This window comes from Rhamphochromis longiceps, linkage group LG15 (assembly GCF_057381845.1).
Source record: "Rhamphochromis longiceps isolate RC_006_pf linkage group LG15, R_longiceps_female_GT1.1, whole genome shotgun sequence".
Classification (NCBI taxonomy): domain Eukaryota; kingdom Metazoa; phylum Chordata; class Actinopteri; order Cichliformes; family Cichlidae; genus Rhamphochromis; species Rhamphochromis longiceps.
In genome coordinates, this window is record NC_140571.1 from 32697960 (window position 1) to 32714655 (window position 16696).

At 40.5% G+C, this 16696-nt stretch overlaps 2 protein-coding genes across 2 annotated transcripts in view; both read left to right on the forward strand.

The window, feature by feature from the left end:
* Positions 1–949: 949 nt before the first annotated feature.
* On the forward strand, positions 950–8828 carry amd1 (adenosylmethionine decarboxylase 1). Its single transcript, XM_085381665.1, has 9 exons — positions 950–1287; positions 4772–4858; positions 5457–5583; positions 5697–5799; positions 7351–7393; positions 7651–7795; positions 7882–7974; positions 8054–8209; positions 8548–8828. Exons 1-9 carry the CDS (start codon positions 1178–1180, stop codon positions 8692–8694), a joined length of 1011 nt encoding a protein of 336 aa, XP_085237791.1. The 5' UTR covers positions 950–1177; the 3' UTR covers positions 8695–8828.
* Positions 8829–13412: 4584 nt separating this feature from the next.
* Positions 13413–16696, forward strand: part of rpf2 (ribosome production factor 2 homolog) — an 8238-nt gene continuing 4954 nt past the window's right edge. The window contains exons 1-3 of the mRNA XM_085382806.1: positions 13413–13547; positions 14446–14578; positions 16275–16312. Of these exons, the coding sequence (XP_085238932.1) occupies positions 13525–13547; positions 14446–14578; positions 16275–16312 (194 nt within the window). The 5' untranslated portion in view covers positions 13413–13524. The remainder of the gene's footprint in view (positions 13548–14445; positions 14579–16274; positions 16313–16696) is intronic.

Below are 16696 nucleotides of genomic sequence, written 5' to 3' on the forward strand. Positions count from 1 at the left end.
ACACAGTTTTCTTTAGAGATTTAGATTCATTTTTTACTTTTGTGAACTACAGTCAGCCAAAAAAAGAAAAACAAGAAAATTGTTTAGTGCAGTTAGTGGTAAACATATGAAATGTCTTCCATAAATAAAGGTTATGAAAAAACAAAACATCATGATGGAAGACCCTTGCCTTCTATAATAATCGATAGGTTTTTGACATGCACACACACCTGTATATGTAGATGAGTGACGTCATGTCATATGTATGTGATTCATACTTAATTACTGTCATTCTATTGGGTGACAATTGTATGTGTGAGTTCCCACTGCCCGGAACACAATGAGATGAGACAAGTCCTGTAACACATACAGTAGATATGTAATATCCTTTGGGAGTTCTTTCACCTGTTTTCCTTCTATAAGTACACTCTTTTGCTAAAACGAATACCTGCGCAGTCCAGTTTAGTTCAATCCAATTTAACAACTTGGTCATATTCTCATTTAAGTGGTTTATATCTGATATTCGCAGTTTAATATCAGTATTATAGTACCATTAAGTGAAAAAAACAAATTATACAGCTTAAAAAAGAGAGAGCGTACATACGAAAAATTAATGTGATAAGTAAACACAATGGCTTGTGTTAGAAAAAAAGTTATGTAATCGTCGTGAACAGAAGAAAACTTATCAGAAAAGGACTTTTACACGAACATGCCGTCAACTGTCATACTGGCCTTCGTAAACTTAAATCCAGATGTCATGTAATGTTGATGTTGCTGTTTATATATATATATAATTAGTATGTATTTCCAGAGGAAAGCTACATGCAGGCGGAAAAGTTTCATGACGGAAGACCCGCCTTCTATTATAATTGATAGGTTTCTGACCAATCACAAATCCCAAGATATGGCTTCGCGTTCAGATTGGCTCGAGGTGAGGCTTACGTAGGGCTATTGCCAAATAAAAGCTCCGCGCGGTCTCCATTCAGCGCTTACACAGTATGGCCGGCGATATTAGCTAGCGCTCGCTAACGGTATTCTCTGCTAAAGGGAAGACGGTAACTCAAGCAAATCAACTCCTGGATTGTTTTAAGGACTGAACCTCGCGAAATAATAACAGGTCGAGGAAGGAGTAATTAAGCTGTAAACGTTATAAACGACGTTGTAATATTTTTGGTTGTTGGGTGTCTGTTGTCTCACGATGGAAGATAACGGTGCACATTTCTTCGAGGGGACCGAGAAGCTGTTGGAGGTGTGGTTCTCTCGGCAGGATGAGACCAAAGGAAACGGAGACCTCCGTACCATCCCAAGGTTCGTGTTACTTGAGTGTCTCCGGGGCAGTGTCAGTCCACAGCAGCCTAGTGGTACATGGACAGAAACACCGGCTACATGCACGGCTTCAGTGGTCACTTTTTGAGATGTATAACAACTTGAATATTGTACAGTCCCGTTTCCGTTTACACTGTATTCCTTATAGTTATTAATCCACCCCTTCATAGACGGCAAGCATTGAAGTGAACCAAATCTAACCGTGGATCCTTAAGCTGGGGAGCTAGCTAACGTCGCCATTGGAAAATGGACACCTCCCCCTTTTAACAGTGGCTGAGTCATTCATTCTTCACCCTGGGAGCTTGCGGTAGTTAATATATTCAGCTCCCATCGCTTGTTTTTGCGAGATGATTTGTCGCATGAGGCTTGGACGCCACCATGACAGCCAATTTAGAGCTACTTCATTTAAGCTAGTCCCTAGGAAAAAATATTCAAATTATCAGCCGTCTCCTGAATTCTCCGACGCTGAATTCTCAGACTGCTTGTGATTTAGTGATGAGGCGATCTTATTGTCGTTATTTGCCAATTGCTATATATATTCGTGCTCGTGTGCACTAAATTGCTTGGGCTTTGTAATTACATATGCTTTATTTTTTCCTGCGTCACTCTACAACGAGGGGGGCATGTGAGACATGTGGTCGTCCGTTGTCACCGCGTGCCTTGCTGGCACGGAAATAGATTCAAGTATTCCAATTCCACCTTTATTTTATTTTTTTTAAATTCTTTACTTTTTAAGGCTCATAAGTGATTGGGGAAAACCGTCAACCTTTCCCTCTGCCCATGCGGTTGCTAAAGGCTGGCCCCAGGTCTGTTACCGCTGTCTGTTTAACCAGAGAGAAACTGCGTAAAGTCGTGTTCACGTTTTCGGCCACGCGGTGCTCTCGCTCCTAGTTGCTCTGATTGGTTAGAGGGTTCCCTGTTACGTTGTGCCGCGGGGCACTTGGTTACGTTTAAAGACGGGGGGGGGGAGGACCCGGGGCGGCATGGATTCTGAAAAATCCATGTGGGTTCAGTTCTTGTGAGAAATTCGGTTTTTGCTTGCTAGCAAAATTAGCTGGTTTGAAATGCACGTTTTAAACAACCTTTAACAAGGAGAAACCTTAAAGGTAGATTTGTACCGTGTGTCATAATAATTTTTTGCTTCCCAGACTTTAGTGGAACTTGTCCACTGTAAAACAAATAGATTGTTTAAAATCACCTGGGTTATGTCACCTATAGAGGTAAGAATGGTACTGATTCTTTAATGTAAGGTGAGAGTAAGTGAAAGTGTTAATGGTGTCCACTGCCTTTGCTTAGGGTTTTGTTTTTAATTATTATTTTTTTTTTTTCTCTGGCAGTGTGTCATTTCATGACTGGTTCAAGGAGGCCAAATCATCTCCAGTGATGGGTGACTTTTTCTGGTTAATGACCAGATCAGGGGCTGGTTTGACAAGTGCATAACCATTGGAGTAAAGGAAAGCTGGCATTAATTTACAGCCAGAGGGCAGATTAACGGCTCAAAGGGACACCGTCAGTGGATCAGACTCGATGGACGTTAGCCAATGTCCAAATAAGACCACAAGGGCATCTGATTCACAAATGTGAAGCTTGCTCACATTACCTCTGCTGCCACTTGTCAGGGTTCAGACTGCATACCAAGCACTTCCAGTCATTGTAGGGGAGACTGGTTCATAAAGTCATAGCATATTCACCTCTAAACACCTGAGAAATTTACTGTTCCCTGTGTTCAAGCCATCCAGTAAGTGACCACTTTTCTGTCTGATAAGTGGCAAACGTTCCAACATGTGCTGTCTTGATCAGCCATGTGTTCATAATCTCTGGGATGCATGAAAACAGGTTTGGCGCTTTGCTTTCTTTGAGGAAAATATGATCTTGTTGCACAGCTAGAAATAACCTCTGGTGTCGATTTCTCACCGAGGCAGGAGCTGACACAGCTTGCTAATGCTTGGCCTCTGGTATGAAACTGGGAAGTAGGCATGTCGCAACAGCTCTGTTATGTTGCGGGAAGTGATCGAGCTGAACTGTATCCAGACATACCTGTAATGCCTTTGTTCATCTTCCAAATACACTGTTGACATTACTTAATCATATTATATCATTTGCAGAGTTTAGATGGTACTATGATATACACCCATTCTCATCAGGCTTGGCCTTGATGGCAAACTAAAGATGTTGAGTCTTTGCATTAAGGACAATGCCAAAGAGAAGCTGGTGTATAACAAAGCCATCTTAAAGGCACATCGCCTGCATGGCCAGATTTAGAGTAGCTTATAGCATAATTTAGAGTTTATATCATCTTGCTCCAATGTTGGTCCTCGGTGCAGGACCTTTGTTTATCTTCTGAGACGTGCAGTTTTGAAATCATTCACATCCTTTTACACAATTTTCTTATGCACAAACTAAAAACCAGATTTTTAAATTGGTGGTGTTTTGGGCTGGAAGTGTAAAAAAAACAAAACTGTTTACTTGTTCATGTGTTGACCTTATTTGAAACTTGATATTGGAGCACATTTGACTCCGTGATACCATACCTAGCTCTTTTGCCCCCACCCTCTCAGACGAAGTGATGTTCACAATAGATGACGTAAGCCTGTCACTCTCTGAGGACAATGTTGTTAAGGGATTAGATGAAGTGTTGTTTGTGGTACTGGAAGGTAGTAAACATATTTGTAGTTTAGTTTCTTGGGCCATTAGGCCCGAATACAAAAGGCTGCAGTGTGAACTGTATTCTTGATTTTGTTGTCTTTAGAACAATGTCTGAGAGATGCATTGTTTATTTGTGTTTTGTGTGAGTTTCCTCAGTCATCTAGTTCATTTGTAGATTGACCATGTAGAAAGGAACATAATTGGGTCTTGCATTTTTGCCCACAGCCTTTACGCATACTGCTGCAGTCTGGTTACTGAGGGGCATTTCTTTTTGAGAGGTTCTCTAGAAAAGCCAGTTTCATAAAGCATTCATTGAGCTGCTGGTATGCTTTCATCGAACACTTTATTTCTTGGAACGTTTGTCTTGCAGCCCAGGCCCCCACTGTGAATGGGTTTGGCTGCTGTTCCAAGGTTGTAATGTGACCCAGCTGTCTGGGTGGTGTCCGGGGTGGGGGGGGGGGCCGAGGCAGCTGCTAGAAGGTGTGTCTGCTGTAGGTGCAGAATAAGTCCACATTACCCTACAGCCATCTGCACATGGTGGAAAACACATTTCAGTCTGAACAATACCTCTATTGATATCATCAGTATTGTATGCCCAGAGCATACTCTGGCACTGAAATTGTTATATGCACTTTTTCAGTGTAAAGACTACAGCAAGCTTCATAGACATTTCTGTTCAAAATCCTGAAAACATTTCAAACTTGGCCATGTTACATAACCATCAATAGTTCTTTCCTGTAGTGGGTGCCACTTTAAAATGACCTCAAAAGAGAACAACTTTGTCTTTGTGTGCATTTAACTTGTGTTCTTTTTCTTTCAGGTTTGAGTGGGACAAACTCTTGGAAAATGTGCATTGTTTGATAATAAGTGTGACAAAGACTGACAAGCAGGAAGCTTATATACTCAGGTGAGTGCCTGCTCGATACCTGCAGAAAGTCTTTCCAACTAGACCTTAACCTAATTTCCATTAATGACAGTCTCAGGTGTCAGTATGGGCATGTACTCTACATGTCACATGCAGTGCTTATATGAATGTGTAGTTGTGTTAAGGTAGGCCAAGTATGAGCATGTCAGATAAAACTAACATGAAGCTAAAACTGAAGCCAGTAAGCTTAACTCCTCTTGGGTAATCAAACAAGTATGACAAGTTGAATGGGAACTAGGGTGTGGCTTTTTCTCTTCCTCCTTTTGCTCACCTGTCCACCTTTTTTCCTTTCCCCATTAAAAAGGAGAGAAAGCCTTCACTGAAGTTTTACCTTCCCCATTACTGCTCTGCAATGTAGTAAGGTGAAACAAATATAGAAACGAATACCGGACCTCTATTAAACGCATCAATAGTAAAATTTCATTTTACGAATGAGTAGCTGAGGGGCTTGGTTTGCTCATTTTAGGTAAATATTACAAAGATACCAGGCTTACTTAATCATCATTATGTATCATAGAATATAATGAGGAAAACGATGCTCTGTGGTTATTGGTGACTAACTCCTTTCTTGTCTCTACAGTGAGAGTAGCATGTTTGTCTCCAAGAGACGTTTCATTTTGAAGACATGCGGAACCACCCTCTTGTTGCAAGCACTGGTGCCTCTGCTGGAACTCGCCAGGGAGTACTGCGGCTTCGACACCATTGAGGTTAGACTGGTGTAGCATTTGCATGACAAAGCTTATTTCATCTCAATCTGAACGAGCTGTATCAATGAAGCTGATTAGTTGCGTAGGTTTATTCATTAGTGTCTCGTTTGCAGAATTTCTTCTACTCCCGTAAGAACTTCATGAAACCAGCCCATCAAGAGTTCCCTCATCGAAACTTCCAGGAAGAAGTGGACTTCCTCAGCCAGATTTTTCCCAGTACGTGATACATGAAACTCTGAAGTGTGTTACACACGCAAGTAAAGGGTAGGGCTGTTCGATATAACGATATATATCGGATGATGATGATATAAAAACGTCTATCGTTTCATTTTACGTTATGTTTCGTCGTGTCGCAAAATAAACTATTTACGGCAATATTTTTTTTTTTCATCGTTTTGATGGTCACTGTAGTGGCTATATTAATTTCCTAAAGTTGATATTATTTAATATAACCACACTACAGACAGACAAGCGCCTGTTTTTATGCGTTGTCGTTAGTAACAACGACGGTAACACCATCGCGTGTCCGCTTGTTTATGTTCCACATAAACCTTTCACAATAAATCTCAAGATCCTGTTGAGACTTTTCAAAATAAACTGAATCACGTGAAAGAGCAGATTATTTACAGATGAGAAGTAAAAAAGAGCCGCCAGGTGCTAAAAAAAATAATCCTAAGACTCAATTGTTAGAACAGGCTTTTCCCCGCAGCACGCCGTGTAATAAATACTCGCAAAGAAAACGTCGGCCGTTACAACTTATGTGTAAAAATGTATAGTTTCATGCATCGGTTAAAACACTTGACTCCGGGTACATGCCGCACAGCTGGAAACACTTCCCGCAAGTCGAGCTGCCAGAAATTCACAGAATTTATAGAAAATGTTACATTTTTGTGATTTATATTGTTATCGGGACGATAGAATTCTTATATCGGGATATGAGATTTTGGTCATATCGCACAGCCCTAGTAAAGGGTGTTTGTAGCACAGTCTGTTAAATCCCTGACGCTCTGAATTTACAGCTGGAAAATGCCCAGGGCAGTTCCCGGTTTATGGCTGCTCCTGGCAAACAATCTGCTAGTTGTTTAAACAAAAAGCTGGACTAGTTGACAAATCTAAAAGACAGAACTCCTCAACCACTACCCCCACAAAAAATTGAAATCAAACACACTTTAAATGATCAAAGTGAAACGTTAACCAACAAACACTTCATGTGTTAGCTGTATTAAGCAATTAGCACATTCCTCATTGATCAAACATAATCTTAGCAGTAGGCTTCTCCTATGCTAACATTGACAACTTGGTTTTATAGTTTATTCTGACAACACCAACATGCAGCTTTTTAGCACAAAAGAACTACAGAGCAGCACTGCTTAACATAGCTGTCATGTATTTACCCTCATGAATAAAGTAATAAAACTGTTTGGCACTGACTAGCGGGGTTAGCGAACATTTAAATATCCAATCATAAGACACACCCTGATTTTGATTAATGCAAATCTTAGGTTTGTTTTTATAGATCAGGTAATCATGTATCTGTGATCATCATCTCTACCCAAGCTGTTTTAATCATTTAAGAACAAATGTTGCTTGTAATATTGAGACTATGGAGTGCATTGCTTATACTATAGCTGTGGGGACAATGAAATTCAGTATTATCACAGACTGTAATTCTGTGTAGCTTAATTTTATCATTGTGGGTTCTCTTCAGAGCTGCCTAATGTTTTTGTTGATTATAAACGGTAACCATAACATTCCCTCCTTTTACAGATGGTGCAGCCTACTGTATGGGACGTTTGAACTCTGACTGCTGGTGAGCATTGAAATATCCCACATTGGCTTAATATGCTAATAGCTAAGATGGTCAAGATTTTCAGTCATGAAATATAATTAAATATTTGTGGTTTCTGGAGTTCAGCACTTGTCAGTGAATGTTGGTAATGCCAATTCATGAGGGAGGTGAAAAGCCTTTAGTTTGAAAGGATGTTCAAGGCCTCCTCTCATAGGTAGCAGCTCCATGCATTGTCCAGGTTTGAAAATCTTTAATGCCCCCTTGCATCTCTCCCACAGGTACCTGTTTACTCTGGATATGCCAGAGTACTGGGAGAACAAGTGTGCTGATCAGACGCTGGAAGTTCTGATGAGCGACCTTGATCCAGCCATCATGGACCAGTTCTACATGAAAGACGGTGTTTCCGCAAGTGAGGTCACTCGTGTAAGTTTTCCCCCGGTTTCCCCCTCAGAACAAGCATGTGGTAGTAGTTTAACCTTCGTAATCACGGTCTCGTTCTGTTCTCGCAGATGAGTGGAATTCGTGACCTGATTCCAGGTTCTGTGATTGATGCCACAATGTTCAACCCTTGTGGATACTCGATGAACGGGATGAAGACTGACGTGAGTGGCATTTTGTTTCTTCATCATAGTTGCACGCTCAAGCAAATCAGTGATGCGACTTTGCTCATTTTCCCCACAGGGAACCTACTGGACCATCCACATCACCCCAGAGCCAGAGTTCTCCTACGTCAGCTTTGAAACAAACCTCTCCCAGACATCATACGATGAATTGATCAGGAAGGTTGTGGAGGTGTTCAAGCCAGGAAAATTTGTGACTACACTCTTTGTCAATCAGGTGCATTTCAAATCCAATTTTTGCATCTAGTCAAGTTTATTTATAGAGCACATTTAAAAACAACCAAGGCTGACCAAAGTGCTGTACAGTAAATACAGATAAAAATACAATAGAACACAATTTCGTAAAACACCTCGCTGATCAAATAAAAAATAAATAAACAAATAAATTAAACCTTTCTAAAAGCCAATGAAAAGAGGTGAGTTTTAAGAGCAGTTTTAAAAGTTTCTAGGCTTTTGGAGAATCTGACGTGAGGAGGTAAACTGTTCCACAATCTACCCGGGGGGATTTTAAACGGCTTCCTGTAAAGTGGTTTGTTTTTGTTTTTTCTCCTGCAGAGCTCTAAATGTCGCAGTGTCTTTTCTACTCCCCCAAAAATGGAGGGCTACAAGCGCCTCGACCGCCAGTTGGCTCAATTCAACGATTACAATTTTGTCTTCACAAGCTACACCAAGAATCGCCAGCAGAACCAGCAGCAGAGCTGAGGGTCGAGGATGAAGAGGCGCAAAAAACGTGGCGCCTCGGCGCTCCCACGTTGCAATGCGCTTCACCACAGAGTAGCGAGCTTGTCATCATCGTCTCTCCTGTCCCACCCTCCCCGCTGCTGCTGTCACCATCCAGATTGTCCTGGTGTCAGCGATGGCGCTGCTGCCCCTACTTTAACTTCCAGTTTGAGTTGTTTGCATTGTTGTACCCGTGACTTAGATCCCTTGCATGAAAGCTCTTTTCTCTGTTACGATATTCTAGCCCACTCTTGCTGTGATCTTGAAGTGCATGTAGAGGTATTAAACACGCTCTGTTTCAGGCTGTCCACCTGTGCCCAGTACAATGGTCCCTTCCTGCAGGTGTCCCCCCTCATTCCCCACAGACAAGGTTTCCGCCCACCCTAGACCAGGACCCTGACGTGCTCAGATCAGTCCGCCTCTTATGAGCATACTTTAGATCTCATCCATTGGTTTAAACTTCAAATTGCACCCACCCACCTAGTTAGCATGACTATTTCTCTACTCTGTTACTGAGTTTATTTTAAAACCCTGTTTACTCAAGGTACTTGGAGGCAAATCACCTCAGCTCAAGTTGTGCTGAGCTTGGGCATTGTGGGATTGTCTTTGAAATGCCATCTTGCTTTGATGTTGCACTAAAGGTTCAAAAGTTCTCATCTTATTGGTCAGGTTTTGTTTTTTGGCAGTTTTGTTCTTTGGTAAACTTTCAGCTTATACACTTCAGATCTGAGCTTGAACATTTTACATTGGCCCACATCTGTAGGAAGCATCTAGATATTTCAACCCAGTCATGCAGCATTCACAGAGGGTTTTTTAAAAAAAAAAAAAACAAAAAAAAAACCCTGAATGTAGCACAGGCCGTGCAGAGCGGCTTGCTCGGCCATCTTTCGAATGTACATTTCTCTGGAAAGAAAGCCTGGAACAGGTTTGAGCTGAATGTACGACTCCAGACAACACGCTCACAATGCCCTCTGCTGACCGGCCATTGTTCAGCCCCAGCCCACCGAGAGCCAGCCCTCCTGGCCACTCGCACTGTGTTCAGCTCTGAAAGGAAATAATGAATCAGACACTTTTTGCTTTAGTTGCCCACCAAAGCATCCCCCCAAACATAATATCCACCCTGTCTCTTTCTGCCACATACAGAGATGTAAGCGCACAAAAGAGGCCCACTAGTCTGAGCATGCCAGGGTGGTCCCAGATCATTCCGCATATAACCACTACATAAACTGCCATTTATGAAATTTATTGTGCCCTCACTTTTTTCTTTTTGTCATTTGGGTCAATGCCCTTTGTTTGCAAGGGGAATCCTGACACACTGCATGTGACTACTAGTGCCGTGTTGCTCAACAGTGTAATGTAGCGCTGTCTCTGCTGTCAGTGTGTGTGCGCTTCACCTTCCTCTTGTTTTACAAGGTGAAAGTTGGAACTGCCCCAACCTGGTACATGTTGGATAGGTGGTTTTGTTTGTATTTTATTCCCCCTTTTTGTTTTGGTTTTTATTTTAATTTTTTTATAAATTTCATGTACCTGTCTAACTCTTATAGATTTCAGGCTTCAGACAGGTGCTAAAAGCAGGAGAAGTTTCAGTCTTGTTTGTGGTTTTGTTTTTATTTGATACCCTACTACAGCTAAGGTTTAGCTTCTCCTGCCAGAGAATGCTGTTAGAATCTTGCAGATGTGATAGTTTTATCCTGATTTCAGCACTTGACATCATCTAAGGAACTTAGCATGCTAGTCAAGCTAGCACTTGGTAAATTTATCTATATAAGGGCAGGAATTTTGAAAAGTGTCCCTCTAGTGTGGCTACGTGGCTTTTTGGTTTTCTTTTTTTTTTTTTTTTTTTTTTTCCCTTCAATTTAAGATTAAATGACTTGTAATGGTAGTCTGATTTATATTTTTTAAGAATTTCCATCTAGCAACAGAAATGGTATGCTAGCTGTTGGATTAAGTGCATTTCAGCCTTGTTGGTGTGGATCGTTGGTGTTTTTATATGGTGATCTCTATTTTGCAGTTTAATGGTAATTGAATTTTATACAAAATATTTTGTATTTCTGCTGCGGACCAATTTTATTTTTAATTTTTTTCTTTCTGCCCTTTGGTTCTAGATGTTTTTGTGAAAACAATGTTCCAACAAAGTTACTTGAGGGATGACCTTTTCCAAGTTGACTAGATCATGTTATCACTTTGCTTTGTGAATTCAAGGAAACGGAAGCCAGGAAAGCCTCCTGCTTGTGAGGGTACAGTTGCAGGTTGTACTGAATGAGCAACTTTGCTGTTCTAATTCATTTATCTGTTCTCTGGATGGTCAAGATGTGCTAAATATCTGTGCTATGAGCTTAATGCTTCAATAAAAGATACTTAAATGTGAGATCTGTGTGCTTTTATTTTGGTATCAAGACCCTGTAGGACTGACTGCATCAGAAAGCTTTAAAGGGATGGTTAAGTGGGTTTTGGTGTAGTTTGTGCAAAAATCTCAAGACCTAATGTGAAACAAGCTGCTCCCTACTCTAATACACTGATTAGACCTAAATCACAGGGGATCTCTCCTGGTCATACAGTGCAACTGGACTGGTGGTGGGGGGGCACACAACAGTGGCTCCAGGAGGAACAAACTGGAGCTGTGTGTGAGAATAAGCTGCTCTACAGTAGAACAGCACAGGGTGCAGTCTTCATTGACATCCCCTCTAGACCGACCCCCCCCCCCCCCCCCCCTACCAAAAACAATTTCCAGTTTGATTACGGTGTCAAGTATAGGTTACTGAAAAGAGGGTAAAATTATGCCTGGTTAATATCCTGCTCTTAACCCTAAAAACGGGTACATATGGAAACAAAGATTTTGAAATCATCTGTTTGAATTGACTGGAAGCCCCAAAATGGGGCTTCCAGTCTTCTATAATTTTAATTTTTTCAGAACAGTCTTTAATTGTGATTAGTTTAAATTTATTGATGTTAAGTAAGAGACCTGATGCTTTGTTTTGTTTTTAGCTTAAGGAATTTGGGTGTCGTCCTTTAAAAAGAAGGCTCTGTGCTAAAATCAATTCTTGCCCAGGTAAAGAAATTCCTTTAATGGGATTATTATTAAATATTTTTTTCTGACAGCCCAGAGGTGAACCAACCAGGAGAAAGAGATATGGGAAATTGAACAACCTTAAGTTTCTTATTGTTCTCACAGCAGCAATGAAGTTACAACCAAATCTAAATTTATTTATAATTCAGGTTCAAGGTTACTTTATTTATACCCGTAGGTAGATTTGCTTTACAGAAACATTATAGCATTTGACACCCCTTCACAAAACGCACACCTATTTAAACACATTTGGTAATAATTAGACAAGATGAATTAAATCAAAAAACAGTTATTAAGTTAAATGATGGCGGCATATCTGCTCGTGTTTGTATAGAGAATGAATAATAAGGGCGATAAGACGCACCGTGGAGGAGAACACTGGGTCAGGCAGCACACCATTTATTCTCACTCTTCGTGACTTGTCAGTTAAAAAGCCTAAAATCCAACCCAGCAGGTTTTTCCTGATTAAATTTTTTTTAATATAATTCTATTTACATACATTATTATATAACATAATATATAATAATGTATAAAATATCACATCACGCAGGACCTGTCATGGTCCTGTCACATCAACACCGTGGTGAAAAAGGCCCGACAGCGTCTCTACCACCTCAGACGCTTGAGAGACTTCCAACTGCTCTCCAAGGTGCTCAGGAACTTTTACTCGTGCACCATAGAGAGCATCCTGGCGGGAAACATCTTAACCTGGTTCGGGAACAGCACCATGCAGGACAGACGAGCTCTACAGAGGGTTGTGCGGTCAGCTGAGCGCACCATCCGCTCCGAGCTCCCTGACCTGCACTCAATCTACAGCAGGCGGTGCTGGACCAAGGCCAGGAAGATGGTGAAGGACCTCAGCCATCCCAACAACAGACTGTTCTCTCTGTTGAGGTCAGGAAAGCGATTCCGCTCCCTGAAGACCAACACAGAGAGACTGAGGAGGAGCTTCTTCCCGCAGGCGATACGGTCTCTCAATCACACCACCACACAGTACTGACCCACACATACAGTTCTTACACACACACTGGACTTTCTGGACTTTGGTTTTGCACAACACTGGTCACTATATTCTTCATTTCCGGTTAATACTTGTACAGCTGCTGTTATTGTGTATATATTTATTTATATTTAGATTTCTTCATACATTCTTATATAGTTCTATATTGTGTATTTTGTTGTACAGTTATTTTATTTTCAACTTTAATTTATATATTTTATCTTATTCTTCCCAGTTAAATTTACCCTTCATTCTAATTTGTGTTGTACAGTTATTTCATTTTTAACCTTAATTTATATTTTATTCCTTCCTAGTTAAATTTACCCTTTTTAATTTTTCATATTTATTTCCTATCTTATTCATAGCCTTTTCCTTTTTTGTTTTCTTTAGGTCACGGGCAGTTGTCCAAGCATTTCACTACATATCGTACTGTGTATGACTGTGTACGTGACAAATAAAATTTGAATTTGAAAATTTAGTCAAGAGGCACTCTATTCCAGGAGATTTTTTGTTTTTGGAGTGAGAAATGACAATCTGAACTTCTTGTACAGTCTGATCAGATATGGGGATGGGATCTGCCTTCAGAGTTTAAAAGGCCATCAGCAGATGACCACTTGATGGCAGTATTTTGAGTTGGGTTTCTTTTGTTAAATATGATCGAAGAAGAAAATCGTCGCTCTTGTCGTTTTCACGTGTTTCTTAATTAGTGTGGTCGTTAGCGATTAGGAATAAAAATACATATACAATGACGCAGTTGGATTCTGTAATGTAAGTGTGGACTCTCGCTTTGGGGGGCCTGGGAAGTGTTGCTATGTATCGTTTTATGAATGTGCTGTTTATGGCAAAGCTTCTAACCTTTAGCTGTCGGCTAACTGCAACTAGCTCCGTCGTGGAATCGGCATGCCTCTGTGGCATCTCCCTGTGCCATGCCTCTGTGGCATCTCATTGTCCGATCTTCAGATGCCACAAAGGATTTGGAGACACCCCATATTTCTACATAAGCGCATAATCAAGTCGATTTCCCTATCTCTCAGCCTCATGTTCGTCTTTAATGTGCTGTGAGATTAGTGGTGTTATGCCTAAAATTCAGGGTCTAACGGTCTGAGTTACACTCGATTTGAGTATTTTATGTTTAAGGCAATCATATTAATATAATTAATAACAAACTCATTTAAATGTCTTGTTTTTGTATCCAGTCTCTCTGCTGAAACTAAACTTTTTAAGGTTACCATCTTACTTTCAGTGCATTATGTTTTGGTACATACTGGCATTGCATACAAGTTTGGTTAATATTTCTTCAGCGCTGTGCACATAAAGTCTCTATTCTAAACATAGCATTATTCTTAGGCATCTATTAATGTATTGGCAGATGTATTGATTCACATCAGGGCTGCTCTCTGAAACAATGCTCTAAGTTTTAAGATAGTTTGTTGTCAAGCTAGAAGACATTCAGACAGTGAAGTTATTTTATGAAGATGATTTCCCCGTGTCTCTGAAAGAAAGAGGAAGATCGGAAACAAGATGAACAGAAACAATATCTGTATTGGCTAATTGACGTACATTTTTAGGTCATCAACCAATCAGAAATACCGGTTTGATTTTCTGATAGTTTGCCTTGTGTGCAGTTTGTCATCTTTCTTATATTCCCTTGTGTTTTCTTCCTCAGAAAACCGAAGACAAAGCGCTCAAAACGCTTCTTGGAGAGCAGAGCACCCAAATTGACTGAAGATGTGAAGAGTGCCATGATTATGAAAGGAGGGAACACAAGTCAGACCATCACGCAGGCCCTGAAGGACATAGTAAGTCACAGAGGAGCTGTGTAAGGATGGAGTTTGGCATATTTGTCACACTGACATGTTTCAGATCATCAAACAGATTTTAGTATTAGACAAAAGCTGTCCAACCCTACCTGGCTCTATGTGGAAAAAGCCCCACCCACAATTCTTAAACTTTGGGGTGTTTTCACACCTGTAAATGATGAGTTCTTACACTTGGATCTATTCCTAATGATCTGGTTTGTTTTTGCACCAAATGCCTTACTACAAACCACATGAGACTGTTCAGTCGGCTTATTGGCCAGATGTGTCTGTGGCAGCAGGAAGAAGGTGCTATGTTCTAGACTATTGGAGAACACAATACTGCTAGGGGCTAGCCCGTACAGACCTTTGCACATCTATAGTTCCTCTACAGGAGGTTTTTTTTTATTTATTTTTTTATATTTTTTTTAGCTCAGACTTGTAACATACACCTGGTAGTTGGTTCAGATCGAGGTTGGATCATGTTCACACTGTAAACGAACCACTCTGGAGTTCGCTTGGAACAATAACAAGTCCAAATCTGCAAAAAACAAACTGCACTGAGGGGGGAAATGAACAAGAGTTTGATCGAAATAGCCTAAATAGCACAGGTGTGAAAATACTATTAAATTAACTATGATTAACCAAGTTCTTTGGAAAGCTGAGTTTAATTTCAGATAACCACACCCAGGCCTGATCACAGCCAGAACAAGACTTTTAGAGTCTATCTGAAAAAGTGAAGCAGGCTAAAAAAATCTCAAGAAGTAAGATATTGTGCCACGATCTAAAGACAATCAAGAACACAGATTGACGCCTATCAGCTTGAGGCTGGACGTTAGGGTTGGGTGACTGGCCGAATATATTGACTCTCGACATAAGGCTAAGCCCATCGTTGATCGTTTTTACAATTTATTTATTTATTTGAGTAAGTTAAATGGTGGATCTAATAGAAGCAGTCAACAGGAAAAATTAACCCATCTGGAGCACAGTAAATCCCTGAAATGAATCTGTCAATGCATTTCGGGCAGTTTGTCCAAGGTTTGTTCATTCTCCGCTCCAGATGGGTTGAGCGCGTTAAAAATTTTAATCGTGTTAATAGTGATGACCGCATTAACGCTGACAGCCCTAATTTCTTGGGGGGGAAATTAGTTGGAGTTCTTCTGTGTTGTAAACGTGCAAATCAGTCCGTGCATGATTACATTGCTTTGCCCATCAAAAAATCTGCACATGTGCAAATATATTGCCCATCATTGATTATTGGACTGACGATTGTCGGGTATAAACTTTTGCATATCGCCCAAGCCTACTGGACGTGTAAAATCCATGTGAATATTTGGTGTGTTAAAAATATTTTACTCATCTGTTCTTAAAGCAGCTGTTCACGCCGACGGTCTAATTTGATTTGATTTGATTTTATTGATTACCATTCAAATATCTCAGTGAAGACAGAACAAAGATCTACCACAAAGCAAGAAAGCATGAGACAAGGCTAATCAAAAGGTATTGGCTGAAGCATTTGCTTATTACGCCAACCCTTTTAACATTTCACTGGATGAATCTGTGGCATTCATTTTTTCCAAACTGAGATCAATTTTTTAGATTTTTTCCATCTCACAGTGCGTTTTGAGGTTTGTTTGTTTTGTTTTTTAATGTGTAATTTTTCTGTATATTCATGCAAGTACATTTGTTTCCTTCACAGTATTCCCTGAAGAAACCCAATGCTGTGCTGTACAAAAAGTAAGTGACATATCCACTTTGTTCCTATAATAAATGCTCGGGTTTTATTTGATGGAACAGGTTTATCAGTTCATCTGCTTAGTGTGGGTCGTTTCTAGATATTTGAGCTGGAAAAACTTTGAATTGTCTTTTTGGTCGCTTCAGATGATGACTGGGAGGTAAAGAATTACACTGGTAGTTGTATTTACATCCACATGTTGAACTTGATGTCACATCAGAAGGCGCGAGCTGCCTTGTTGGTGTCGTTTGTCATGAACCGTATCCTGGCAGAATGTGATGATGCAGTCACAGTTTGAAGACGCGTGTACGGTCATGCTGGTTTTTCCCAGTATTTTGATGATATTCCAGTATAGACGCTTGGCGATTGTCAGATTATATGGAGGG

Bases quoted from the DNA above. Each gene is read 5' to 3' on its own strand.
- amd1 (XM_085381665.1), top strand. From the start codon at position 1,178: ATGGAAGATAACGGTGCACATTTCTTCGAGGGGACCGAGAAGCTGTTG. The intron at 7,975-8,053 runs GTGAGTGGCATT...TTTTCCCCACAG, and splicing joins TGAACGGGATGAAGACTGAC to GGAACCTACTGGACCATCCA. The intron at 8,210-8,547 runs GTGCATTTCAAA...TTTCTCCTGCAG, and splicing joins CTACACTCTTTGTCAATCAG to AGCTCTAAATGTCGCAGTGT.